This window comes from Colletotrichum abscissum (assembly GCF_030869225.1).
Source record: "Colletotrichum abscissum strain IMI 504890 chromosome Unknown Scaffold_19.1, whole genome shotgun sequence".
Lineage (NCBI taxonomy): Eukaryota > Fungi > Ascomycota > Sordariomycetes > Glomerellales > Glomerellaceae > Colletotrichum > Colletotrichum abscissum.
In genome coordinates, this window is record NW_026850087.1 from 235,941 (window position 1) to 249,169 (window position 13,229).

Sequence of the window (13,229 nt, forward strand, 5' to 3'; positions counted from 1 at the left end):
TCCAGCTTTCAGGGACCCCATGACGCAGTTTGCAGTCCCGTGTAAATGGAACAACGGTGGAATGCAAGCCGAAGGGCCGCCTTCCGAAGTACCTTACAGTGACACTACACTAACGGTCGGGTACAGAGGTCTGGAGGTGCTCTTGATGCTTACCTCATCTCCCGTCAGAAGCGAGCCAGCTGCACCTCACTCACTGCAGACTTGAAGACTCACCAACCACTGCGCCGCTTATCCGTACCTACCTTAGATAAGGTATACCTCATACCTACCAGGTGCCTAGGTACTTGTACTTGCACCGAAAGACTCACACCGACAGCTGCGATGCCTCCAGGTACTTGAATTTCTGCTCATGGTCTTGATGCTCCAGTCCCATCACATTTCGGAACAGGTAATAATGGTTTGGCAATTTCAAAGGCTGGTCAATTATGGCATGGAAATAAATCTCAGACTCGTCTAAGTAAATCACAGGGCGTGCAATAGGAAGTCTGCCTTACCTAAGCTTGCTAAGGCAGTTTCCTACGCGACCTACCTAGGGACGAAGACTTGGGAATCTCCACTATCAACTGGCACTGAGCAACAGATACGTACCCGTGAGTCGTCGCGCATGGCAGTGGGCGGGGCGAGCTGTGTTTTTCGATGGTGGGGTACGACCTACATGCCGTCCCTCATTCCCACGCTAAGCCGTCGCCTTATCCAGTTGTCCCGCCGTGCCTCCATCTTCACAAAATTTCCAGCGAGGCCGACTCCAATTCAGCCATCCCGACGACGACTTGAACCATTCCACGTCTTCGTACCGACCCCCAATGCGCAACACACCGTAGCATCTTGTCGCACCGAACCTCCCGTCGTCCGTATTTACCCTACTACTGACTTCGGATCTCGATCATGACCTTGCGCCGAATGCGAAAATCCACCACCATCGATTTCCTCCCGTAGACTTCGACCTCACCCTTCCGGGTTGACTCACCCGCCACTGCCGCCGCCGCTTCCTCCCAACCGAACCAAACGAGCGCGCTCCACGAGCAATTGCAATGGCGACCACTACCACCGTGACTCCGGTCAAGTCGCAGCTTGTCGATAAGCTGCCCAAGCGATTCAGAGGCATCAAGTTTGGCATTCAGTCAGTCTCCCACATACCCAGCTCATGCCATAAACCGAAGCGCTAACTCTGTCCGCTTGCTCCCAGGTCCAACCAAGATATCGCGAACCAAGCCGTCCTCGAAGTTTCCGATCGCCTCCTGTACGACATCGAAAAGAACAGAGCCCCGTATCAGCATGGTCCTCTTGACCCCCGTCTTGTAAGCGACTCCCAACGATTCATCCATGAGACGATCTAATGTGTTGGCCGACAGGGTACCTCAAGCAAGACAGGCAAGTGTTCAACATGTGAGGAATCGCTGCAAAACTGCACAGGCCATTTCGGTCATGTCAGACTTCCTCTACCGGCCTTTCACATTGGCTACCTGCGCTTCGTCATGATGATATTGCAGGACATCTGCAAGGTGAGCATTCCCAGTTTCCCTCGTAATGACTGCCGCTGACAGTATCCAGGACTGCGGCAAAGTCCTACTCACAGAGAGCGAGAAGAGATCGTTCCTCAAGGAGTTGAGGCGACCCTTGCTCGACAATCTGCGACGGACGCAGATTTGCAAACGAATCAACGAGCAATGCAGAAAGGTCAAGAACTGCATGTACTGCGGTTCCGTCCAAGGCCAGATTAGGAAAGTTGGTGTTCTCAAGCTCGCCCACGACAAGTTCGTCACATACAACAAATCCACTTCGGCCAAGAAGATCCCTCCCGAGAGCAAGATCAAGTTCGACGAGTCCTTCGCCGAGGCCAGAAAGAACAATGGCGAGCTGGACAAGCACTTGCGCAAGGCCATGGAGGATATGAATCCTCTGAGGGTTCTCAACCTTTTCAAAATGATCAGCCCCACCGACTGCGAGCTTCTTGGCCTGGACCCCGCCGAGGGCCGTCCTGAAATGTTTATCTGGCAGTTCCTTCCTGCGCCTCCTGTGTGCATTCGACCATCAGTAGCCCAGGACAACGCGAGTAACGAGGACGATATCACAACAAAGCTGGCAGACATTGTCTGGGTTAGTGGCATGATTCGCTCGGCACTACAAAAGGGCTCGCCAGTTCAGACCATTATGGAACAGTGGGAGTATCTCCAGCTCCAGGTTGCCATGTACGTCAACAGTGACGTGCCAGGTCTGCAACAGCCGGGATTTGGCAAAGCCGTGAGAGGTTTCTGCCAGCGGTTAAAGGGAAAGCAGGGTCGATTCCGTGGCAATTTGTCCGGAAAGCGTGTCGACTTCTCCGGACGAACCGTCATTTCTCCCGATCCCAACCTTGGCATCGACCAGGTTGCTGTTCCCCAGCTCGTCGCCAAGAACTTGACCTACCCGGAGCGAGTGTCAGACTACAACATTAAGAAGTTGAAGGAGTGCGTTCGCAACGGCCCCAGCATCTGGCCTGGCGCTCAGCAGGTCATCAAGAACGATGAGGGAGGCTACAAAATCTCCTTGAAGTTTGGTAACCGAAACCAGGTCGCCCAGGATCTCAAAATCGGCGATGTCGTCGAACGCCACCTGGAAGACAACGACATTGTTCTTTTTAACCGTCAACCGTCTCTGCACAAGCTCAGTATCATGAGTCATTTGGTGAAAGTGCGACCGTGGAGGACGTTCCGCCTCAACGAGTGTGTATGCGGCCCCTACAACGCCGATTTTGATGGTGACGAGATGAATCTTCACGTACCGCAGACAGAGGAAGCTCGCGCCGAGGCCATCAACCTCATGGGTGTGAAACACAACCTGGCGACGCCCAAGAACGGAGAGCCCGTCATTGCGGCTACGCAAGATTTCATTACCGCCGCTTATCTTCTGAGCAGCAAGGACAACTTCTTCGACCGCAAGACGTTCACGTACATCTGCATGCACATGATGGACGGCAAGGTCCACCTCGACTTGCCCCCTCCTGCCATTCTAAAGCCCAAGGCTTTGTGGACCGGCAAGCAGGTCTTCAGCATGATGATGCGACCCAACAAAGACAGTCCTGTCAAGATTAACCTTGACGCCAAGTGCAGAGAATACAAGGCGAGAGCCGGACAGTGCCCTGACATGGATCCCAATGACGGATGGTTGGTGATTCGCAACTCCGAAGTCATGTGCGGTGTCATGGACAAGTCGACGGTCGGATCAGGAAAGAAAGATTCAGTGTTTTATGTTATCCTGAGAGATTTTGGTCCTGATGCGGCCGTGGTTACGATGAACCGACTTGCCAAGTTGTGCGCAAGACATCTCACAAATCGAGGCTTCTCCATCGGTATTGGTGATGTCTTCCCCACCGAGAAACTGCTCGAGAGGAAGAGCACGCTTGTCAAGGGTGCAAGCATAGAGGTCGATGTCCTCATTGACAAGTACAAGAAGAACAAGCTCGATAAGGCGACGGGTTGCAGCATGGAGGAGACGCTAGAGAACTCCATTTCGGGTCTTCTCAGTAAGGTCAGAACGCAGGCTGGTTCTCACTGTATCGAGACTCTCAGCAAGAACAACGCCCCGCTGGTCATGGCCAAGTCTGGATCCAAGGGTTCAGAAATTAACGTGGCCCAGATGGTTGCCCTAGTCGGACAGCAGATTATTGGTGGCAAGCGTGTTGCCGATGGTTTCCAGGACAGAACGCTTCCTCACTTCCACAAGAACGCGCCTCAGCCGCCGTCCAAGGGATTCGTCGAGAACAGTTTCTACTCTGGGCTTCTGCCCACCGAATTCATCTTCCACGCCATGTCTGGCCGTGAAGGTCTGGTCGATACCGCTGTCAAGACGGCCGAGACCGGTTACATGTCACGCAGACTGATGAAGTCTCTGGAAGATTTGTCAACGCAGTACGACGACACTGTGCGGACATCTGGCGGCGGTATCGTTCAGTTCCAGTTCGGTGCCGACAAACTGGACCCCGTCGACATGGAGGCCACTGCGAAGCCTGTCAACTTTGACCGAACCTTCTCTCACGCTGAGAACCTTACCTGGGACAATGACGAGACTGCCTTGCTGCCCAACGAGATGGTCAAACTCTGCGACAACTTGCTTGCTCGAGAACGCGCGCGCTATCCCAGAAAGTCGCTGTTGGGTGATCTGACTCTTGATTACGACAACGAGGAAGAAAAGTACACAGACGAGCACGAAGGCGCCAGAGACTTCTTGCGATCACTAGAGTCTTACATTGCCGGACGTGCCAACAAGCTTGCTCGTGTGATGGAGCTTACCGGCCTGACAGCCAACGCTGACAGCATGGACGTTGACATTGATGAGGATGAGGTCAAGGCCAAGAAGGCTTTTGCCGACAAGGTCGCCAAGATGTCCGAGACGACATTGCGACTCTTTATCAAACTGTGTTTGGAAAAGTACAAAAAGGCGCACGTCGAGCCCGGACATGCCGTCGGAGCTGTTGGTGCGCAGTCTATTGGTGAGCCCGGTACGCAGATGACCCTGAAGACTTTCCATTTTGCTGGTGTCGCCGGTATGAGTATCACCCAGGGTGTACCCCGTATCAAGGAAATTATCAACGCCTCCAAGACTATCAGTACCCCCGTCATCACCTGCCCGTTGATGCAGAACAGGGAGATGACAGCCGCGAAGATTGTCAAGGCGCGTATCGAAAAGACGTATGTTGAGGACATCCTGAGCTACATTGAGGACGAATGGTTCGCCGAGTCGGGAAGTGTCGTTCTCAAGGTCGACATGGATGCTTTGTCCGACATGCAACTAGGCATTACCCTGGGCGATGTGGCCGAGGCTATTTGCAAGCACAAGAAGATGAAGGTGTCGAGGTCCGATATGCACATTGGCGCCGGGAGAATCGAGATCCGCGTTCGCCTCGACGAGTCGGCGGCTTCCAAGCGGTCTGTCAAGGCCAAGCCCGTGGATGAGCTTGGCGATCTCTTGGTGCGAGCCAACTACCTCCGCCGAACGATCCCGACCGTGGCCATCTCTGGTTACCCCGAGGCCACTCGTGCCATCATCCAATCGTCCGAGGACGAAACTCACACGGTTCTGGTCGAAGGTTATGGGCTTCTCGCTTGCATGAACACAGAGGGTGTCGAGGGACGAAAGGTCAAGTCCAACAACATTATGGAGTGCAGAGACGTCTTGGGTATCGAGGCCGCAAGAAGCACAATTGCCTTTGAAATTGGCGAGGTCATGGGTGACATGGGTATCGATCCGCGTCACATGCAGCTGCTTGCTGATGTCATGACCTACAAGGGCGAGGTCCTCGGTATCACACGATTCGGACTGTCCAAGATGAGAGACAGTGTTCTCCAGCTGGCCTCGTTCGAGAAGACGCCAGACCATTTGTTCGAGGCGGCTGCCGGTATGAAGACGGATCAGATTGAGGGCGTGAGTGAGTGTATCATCATGGGCCAGACCATGAGTGTAGGAACCGGCGCGTTCCACGTAGTGCGCCGCCTCGCCATGGAGAGGGGAGATGTTGGGCAGCGCAAGACTATCTTTGAGGATGCATGGGCTGCGCAGACGGCGCTCAAGCGCAAGTCTAGGCGGACTGTTTAAAAAAGGGGATTACGGAGTTTTCAGAGTATTCATGTGGAGAGGCATGGCATTCATTCAACCAGGGATTGTACATTTCTGTATACGGTTTCACAGAGTAGTACTCGCTGTCTTCAGACAGAGTCTAGTATCAGACGGAACGAAGACATGAAAGATCAAGGCCTATGGCCTATGCAGTGACGTTAATACGCTGTTCAGAGATGTGTTAGAGCAATCTGCTCTCATCGGTCCTCCTAGATCTAGGTATTCAATAACACCGAATGAAGCGGATAATAACGACGGTTAAAGGCCGCCATGTAGTCCACACCACCGGGCCGATGCCGGACGCCGTGGAGTTTTGTTTATCCCCAGAGCCATCAGCAACGTCACATTTGGCTCCAAACCTTGCGCCTCCGCCGCCTCGGACTTGGTTTTCATTTGTTTCCCCCCCTCTGAGATGTTCATCTGACGAGACTGATATAAGATTAGCGCAACGAGATTGCGGGGTGCAATTGACAGACTCTCCACCAACGCGGGGATGATGGAGGTGAATTGCGGAGCCGGCGGGGTGGAATCCTGAACGAATGCAACGGTTCAGATTGCACTCTCGACCATTGCCTCTGTATAAATAGGCCGGCCATGAAAGAAGGTGCGCAGTGCCAGAGTGTCGGGACGGCTTTGAACTTGGCATGATCTTTCTGGGCCTCTTATTCGTCACCATGCCGTCTGCTCCGCGTGTGTTGAGCCTGCTTTTGTGGGCGGCGGGTTGTGCCTCACAAGTCTCCGCGCAAAAGACCCCAAGCCAGTGTTCACTCGAGAGCGTGAGCGCCCTCCTTACACCAGAAAACCAAGCCGAGGTCTTGACGACTTTACAATTAGGTGACAATGGCACCTTTGGGGAGGCGGGCAACATCGCCTACCCCCAAAACGCGACGCACCTTCCGCCCCTCTGCGTCGTCTCTATCAACGTCACGTCCTCGCCGACATCGTCCTACACATTTGGTCTATTCCTACCAGATGAGTGGAATGATAGGTTCCTCGCGGTCGGTAACGGGGGGTTCTCGGGGGGTATCAACTGGTACGCCATGGGCACCGGCGTCAAATACGGCTTCGCGACAATGTCGACTTCCACAGGCCACAACTCGTCGAACCAGGACATGGGCTGGGCGCTCAACAACCCCGAGACAAAGGCCGACTGGGCAGGGCGCAGTCTCCATGGTTCGACCGTCGTCGCGAAGCAGATTGTTGAGGGATACTACGGCGCCGCGGCCAACAGGTCGTATTATTCCGGTTGCTCCACAGGTGGCCGGCAGGGCGTGAAGTCGGCGCAGGACCACCCAGAGGACTTTGACGGGATCCTTGCCGGCGCGCCGGCGTGGATGTCTACGAGCCAGCAGCTGTGGCAGCTCAAAGTCGGGGCTGTGAATCTGCCCGAGGACGGGCCCGGGTACCTCCCGCCCGCCGTGTTTGACGCCATCAGCGACGAGGTTCTGCGGCAGTGCGACGGGTCTGACGGTGTCGTCGACGGCGTAGTGATGAACCCTACGCACTGCAACTTCCGGCCTGAGAAGATGCTCTGCAACACCGGCGCGAGCTCGAACCGCAGCACTACGTGTCTGACGGCGCCGCAGATCGCGACACTGAAGCAGCTGTACCGCCCGCTCATCCAGCTCGACGCCGACGTTCACAATTTGACGTACGTCTACCCCAGCTTTGGCCTCGGCTCCGAGAAGCAGATGCCGTCGTCGTTCGGATCGAACAACGAGCCCAGCCTCTACGGGACAGAGTACGCCAAGAATTACCTCTTTGAAGACCCGTCGTGGGACTGGACGACGCAGTTCGGCTACTCTACTTTCGTCGAGGCCGCGCGGCTGAACCCGGGCAACGTGAACGCGGACAATTTTGATCTCTCTTCGTTCTATGAGAGAGGCGGGAAACTGGTGCAGTACCACGGCTATGCGGACGGTTTGATCCCGACGGACGTGAGCCGCGTGTTATACGACGAGACGTGGGCGGCCATGGCGGCGCGGGGGGTCGACCTGGACGAGTTTTGGAGGCTGTTCTTTGTGCCTGGGATGCAGCACTGTTCGGGCGGGGTGTACGATGCGCCGTGGTACTTTGGTGGCAGCGGGCACGCTGCGGCGCTGGAGGGGAACGGGCAGCATGTGTTCCCTGTGCCTGGCGTGGATGATGCGAGGTACGATGTGTTGCTTGCGCTTGTTGAGTGGGTCGAGGGTGGCGGAGAGGGCGTGAGGGAGATTATTGCGACCAAGTTTGCTAATGATACTGTTGACAAGGGGGTATTGAGGCAGAGGCCGATTTGTAGTTACCCTGAGTATGCTTCGTGGGATGGCAGAGGGGATGTTGACGCTGCTTCTAGTTGGAGTTGTGTTGACCTGTGAGGGTTAAGACCACGAGCGTAGAGATTACATCAATTGCATTATGTTTTTCTCTCAAAGTAAGAGAATCAAGCTTCGAAAGACTGAAGCAAGATGAGGTATCTCGTGATATCTTGAGATGTGGTTTATGGAGGAAGATGGTCACGTGCCGGCGTGCATCTAGCGCGTAGATTAGTCACGTCTGTCGCAGTGTCCCGCGTCTCGACGACGTCATCAATGCATATGAGCTCTTGGCCCTTAAACCATCCATCGCATCTCGGCGCAAGTCTTCGTAGAAGACAAAGTTTCATTGTGGATCACTGGGTCATTGGGGAATATGTGTGGAAGATACGCTTTAGCTCTGGTGAGTCTCGGAGACATGACCAAGCTCCAAGCCCAATACTAACACCTGGGCAGCGGCCGTCGCAAATCCGACGGATGCTGGAGGACGATGACATGTCAGTGGATGACGTGCCAGAAGACGAGGGTCAAGGGTCTCCTCGCCAGACATACAACTTCGCGCCAGGCTATCACGGCGTCGTCTATCGCGCCGATGTCCCGGACCGTGGCGCGGGCCATGGCCGTCATCAAGGGAACAGCCAACAGGATGGTGCCGCCTCAAGCCAGTCTCAAAGCAACGATGGCAGCGACAGCTCGGTCAAGTACAAGTTGCAGTCGATGCAGTGGGGTTTGATTCCATTTTGGACGAAGCGCGATCCCGGCTACGCCACGCTCTCCAAGACGATCAACTGCCGCGACGACTCTCTGAGCACGCCTGGCGGTATGTGGTCGACCATGAAGGCGGGGAAACGGTGTATCGTCGTCGCTCAGGGGTTCTATGAGTGGTTGAAGAATGGAAAGGAGAAGACGCCCCATTTTGTCAAGAGGAAGGACGGGCAGCTCATGTGTTTTGCTGGGCTGTGGGATTGTGCACAGTATGAAGGTGAGCATCCCCAATCCTCAATCGTTTCGAGCGGGTCTAACTTTGAGATAGATGCCCAAGAGAAGCGATATACCTACACCATCATCACGACAGACTCCAACAAGCAGCTCAAGTTCCTCCACGACAGGATGCCAGTCATCCTCGACCCGGGCTCCAAAGAGCTCAAGACGTGGCTGGACCCGAAGCGGCACGAATGGTCCAAGGAGCTGCAGGACCTCTTGAAGCCATTCGACGGCGAGCTCGAATGCTACGCCGTCACCAAAGAGGTCGGCAAGGTTGGCAACAACTCACCCTCATTCATCATCCCCGTCGCGAGTAAGGAGAACAAACACAACATTGCAAACTTTTTCGCCAATGCTTCTGCCAAGCAAAAGCCCAAGGAGGCCACGAAGCTCGAGCCTACTATCGAGACAAAAGAAGAGCTCAAGGAGTCACAAGTTGGACAGAGCCAGCCGGTGCCGGAAGTCATCGCCAAGGCGGCTGATAAGGAGGGCAGCCAGCAGGAAGCGGGGGTCAAGCGGGAGGCACCTGACGCTGGTGAAGATGCAGAAGAGGAGCCGCCTAGGAAGACTTCGAGGGTTTCGCCTGTGAAGGGACGGCAGAGCAGGATCAACCCAACGAGTAATGGGAGTAAGAGTCCTGTGAAGTCGAAACAGGGCGGCACACAGAAGATCACAAAGTTCTTTGCCAACAGCTCTTGATTTATCTAATGGCGTACGAGGGATGGGGGATGGGTCAAAAACGGCTGGCTCGGGGCAAAACAGGCGTGGATGACTGATGATTTGACAATGTTGGTTTTCGGAACGGCTTGAGTGGGGCTCTTCTCTTCCGATCATTCAATGGGATCCGCGGTGTCGTTTAGCGATGGAGTAAAGAGTCACTGGCAATATCTGCTCGTCCTGTTGGGTACGACGTGTATTATACAACAAAACGTGCCCTTGTCGTAACAGATCGAGTATTCCACTCGCATTTTTACATATTGTAAAGACAAAAATTCTTGTCCAAAGAAACAATCACATCTTCCTTGACGAAAGGGAACCTACAAAAAGCGTCCATAGGTAGGCTCGAACCCCCATGGCATGACCAACATCTCTCGTATCCCCCTTCCCACGAGCATCTTCACAACGCCTACGCAAATAGGGAAATTACCTTGAACAAACCATCCAGCAAAACGAAAGCAACTCCTCATCAAATAGAAAAAGGTGCCAAATGGCAAAATGGCAAATTATATGATTGTATGTTCACTCATCGGCTGTAACAAGGGACTACGGTCGGGCAGGCCAGTCTTTTAGATGTGAACTCCGTAAGCGCTGTTGTACACGTTAACCCACTGGGCCAACGTGTACGCCATTGCTTACCCCGACGGAATATTCTGTGGTCTGCTCAGCTATAGAGTATGGCACAAGCTGTTCTGAGTTTGGGTCCCTTGTTGGCTGCGAGGACTGGGAGAGCTTGATGGCTTTGGTCAGGGACTTGGGTGGAGTAGAAACATCTTCAACCTTGACGGGTTACTTCAGGTGCTCATCGGCACGGAGAAACGGGGCTTAGACAACAATAGTTTACCAATGCTTATCTGTGTCGTTCACATCTTACCTTCATGGCCAGGAGTAACAGGCTCTGTGTCGGCATGTTTTGTTGCCATCGACTTACGGTCTAGAGAACATTGTACGGGACCTGACCTCAACACTATGAAAGCGGAGTTGTGATGGCCCTCTCACGAAATCTTAAAATAGGTTCCTATCAACTCTTGATCTTCGTCAGGTGAAACAAGTACAACCACGAACAATCGGGATACCCCAGAAAATCGCTAGGTCAGGGACTAGAGCCGACGATCTGGGCTAGACGATCGTAGTCCAGACCTCTTCCAGACATGTGTGGCGTACGGAGGCTATGAGGCGGCAGATGACGACGCCCTTCTTGAGACGGCAGCGCGGCGTGAGTCTTCACTCGTATCTGGGACAGCGGCCGTAGGTGGGATACAGCTGATGACGAACACCTAGGCAACAACCAGAAGCAAAATGGTTTTCAAAGCAGAAAGCTAGGATGGAGAATAATAACTTATTCAGTAGAGACGCACTAGCTGTCTGAGTCTGACTCTGCAATATTAGGCTGCAGCATAACGATCTCGGTATGCCTGCCCTTTACCCGACGGTGACTCGACGTCGTTGGCCGAAAAGGGTACCATACCCAGCACCCGCGGAAACGAGAGGTCCAGACGCACTTTGTTGGTTCGAGCTTCCTCGTATTGAAAGTTCACTTCAGCCTCTCGACTTGGGACGAAAAATGACTTCAAACGGGCCAACGAGATTAGGTACACCGGGGGTTGCGCAAACCCCAGAATTCGGGGTTCAAGAAACGTTCAAACCGCTCGACGTGTGTGGCTTGGCCTGCGCCTCGGGGAGAATCTCGCGTCGCGAAAAGGGTGGTAGGGATGGGGAGAGAGGCACTTGCGGTGTGGCGGGTTCGGGACTTGAGGGGGGCATATGCTGGCTTTGTCTGCTTGCTATGAGCAGTACCTCCCCGCCGAGAGAAGGGTAGCCTGAAAGTCACACTTTTGGTCTGATGTTTCTGACAGCGCCCGAAAAGTCAAATGCCATCTGCAAAGAAGGACTTCCTCGCTTCGCCCTCGCGTCACCCAGTCGTATTCTGTGGTGTATCTTTGAATACATATGTATGCGTGGATCAGAGTCAGTTGTAGGCAGGATATCTTCGATGGATGTGCAAGGGCTCCCGGTGCGGGACTCCGCCTTGCCTCCGCTTCGCCGGGACGGTGCCGATGAGAATGTGGGTCGCGAATCGGCCTTGTCCCGCTCTTTTTATCGGCCATTCCGCCGGCGCAGTGTGAGAATTGGCAATGGCGGGGAAACTCCCTCCCTCTCCATTCAGCCTGCATGGTAATGATGAGAGTCGATATCGGCACAGTTGACATGGTCCAGGACCTTCACGTCCCATCAGCCGAATAGGCGCTACTGCGGCGCACTTGCGCCCCTGTGCTGTGCCGGATTCCTGATGTGGTGGTGTCCTAGCCATGCAATGGCTCCAGTAAGCCGCCCCCGGTTCCAACGGCTCAGGATAGAGTTTCTGTCCTGCTTCGCTGGGCGGGTAAGTCGGAATTAAGACACGTCAATTTTCGGGGACCAACCATAGAGTATGGAATCTGTGTCTACGGTAAGATATTCATAGCTGGACCGACTAGAAACTTGACGGCGGGACCCGTGCTCCCAAACGGCGACCGAGCGGGGAGGGAAGGATTTCCTGGGTTCGACGACGTCAGCAACTAAGGGTAGTGTGCTTCGTTCACTAAAGCTCTCCGAGGATCGGTGCCGAACGAGCTCACGCCTAGTGTCTTTCACATGTTGTATCGTTCTATGGGGATGTTAGACATACAAGCGATGTGTAATCCCGAGATAGATGCGACCGTAGTCAGCAAGGCCGTCAGAAGTGATGTAAAGATTCCAACAATAGTGATCAACAAAACTGAGATGCAGTTTACCGCATGCAGCATATCGCCAATTCGACCCACACTGACCATCACGAGTTCACGTCGTGATTAGGGATGGATGCCGGGTGGAAAGGACATCGAAGCATCGGAAGAAAACGCCAAGCCTTCTGTGCATCGATGGACCGTTGGTCTGGTGGGTGATGGTGGTGGGGGGTGAGAGGGGGAAGGGTGTGGCTCTCCCATCTGCATCTGGCGTCAAGCTTCAGAAGAGAGGGCACGATGAACAGAAAGGTAAGCAGAGACAAGAGGGATTTGCAGCGATACGCTCCGTGGGATAAGCTTATTCAGGGATATCATGTACCACTGCCGTTGAGGTCTCTGCGAGACTGTCAGCTATTCGTACGGGCGTGGATGATCAACGGGCAGCCGATTTACGCGAGTCCACCCTGTTCAAGCCGTCTCCATATCCCACTTTACGCCATGGGAACTACCGGGAATGAAACTGACGGCTCTGCTGGAATACTACTCAACTATCGCCTGTCACTTGAAGCCCTGCCAGTCTTCACTGTCACTCCCGGCGCAAGCTGAAGCCGACCACCGACACGCCACCGACGCGAGTCCGACGCACCCGAGTCAGGCGTCAGCACCCCTGTACCGCAAGGTTGTGGTTCCGACGGGAAGAACAAGAGAGACACCAAAAAAGGGCTGGACGTATGTGCTAGGGCTGGACTGGACGCCCTAGAGAGAGAATTGTTTTGTTCCCTTTTCGGGTAAGTAGTGTTCACATCCCGGTCCCAGCATCACATCCCGTCGCCCGATGGCGGCTATAGAATTGGTCAATGCAGCTCTGTCGGAGCCGAAAGGGCACCGGTTAGCTCTGGGTGCGCCTGGACGGTACGGATACAGCAACAGTCGACAG

The 13,229-nt window shown here is 54.3% G+C and overlaps 2 protein-coding genes across 2 annotated transcripts; both read left to right on the forward strand.

The window, feature by feature from the left end:
* Positions 1-1,031: 1,031 nt before the first annotated feature.
* CABS01_08401 (RNA polymerase Rpb1) lies at positions 1,032-5,571 on the forward strand (the record flags this gene model as incomplete). The annotated part of the gene is made up of 4 exons (XM_060541761.1): positions 1,032-1,120; positions 1,187-1,298; positions 1,353-1,502; positions 1,552-5,571. The coding sequence occupies 4 exons, from the start codon at positions 1,032-1,034 to the stop codon at positions 5,569-5,571; spliced, it is 4,371 nt and encodes a 1,456-aa protein (XP_060401918.1).
* Positions 5,572-6,266: 695 nt separating this feature from the next.
* CABS01_08402 (tannase and feruloyl esterase) lies at positions 6,267-9,569 on the forward strand (the record flags this gene model as incomplete). The annotated part of the gene is made up of 3 exons (XM_060541762.1): positions 6,267-7,847; positions 8,343-8,868; positions 8,920-9,569. 3 exons carry the CDS (start codon positions 6,267-6,269, stop codon positions 9,567-9,569), a joined length of 2,757 nt encoding a protein of 918 aa, XP_060401919.1.
* Between the last annotated feature and the right edge of the window lie 3,660 nt (positions 9,570-13,229).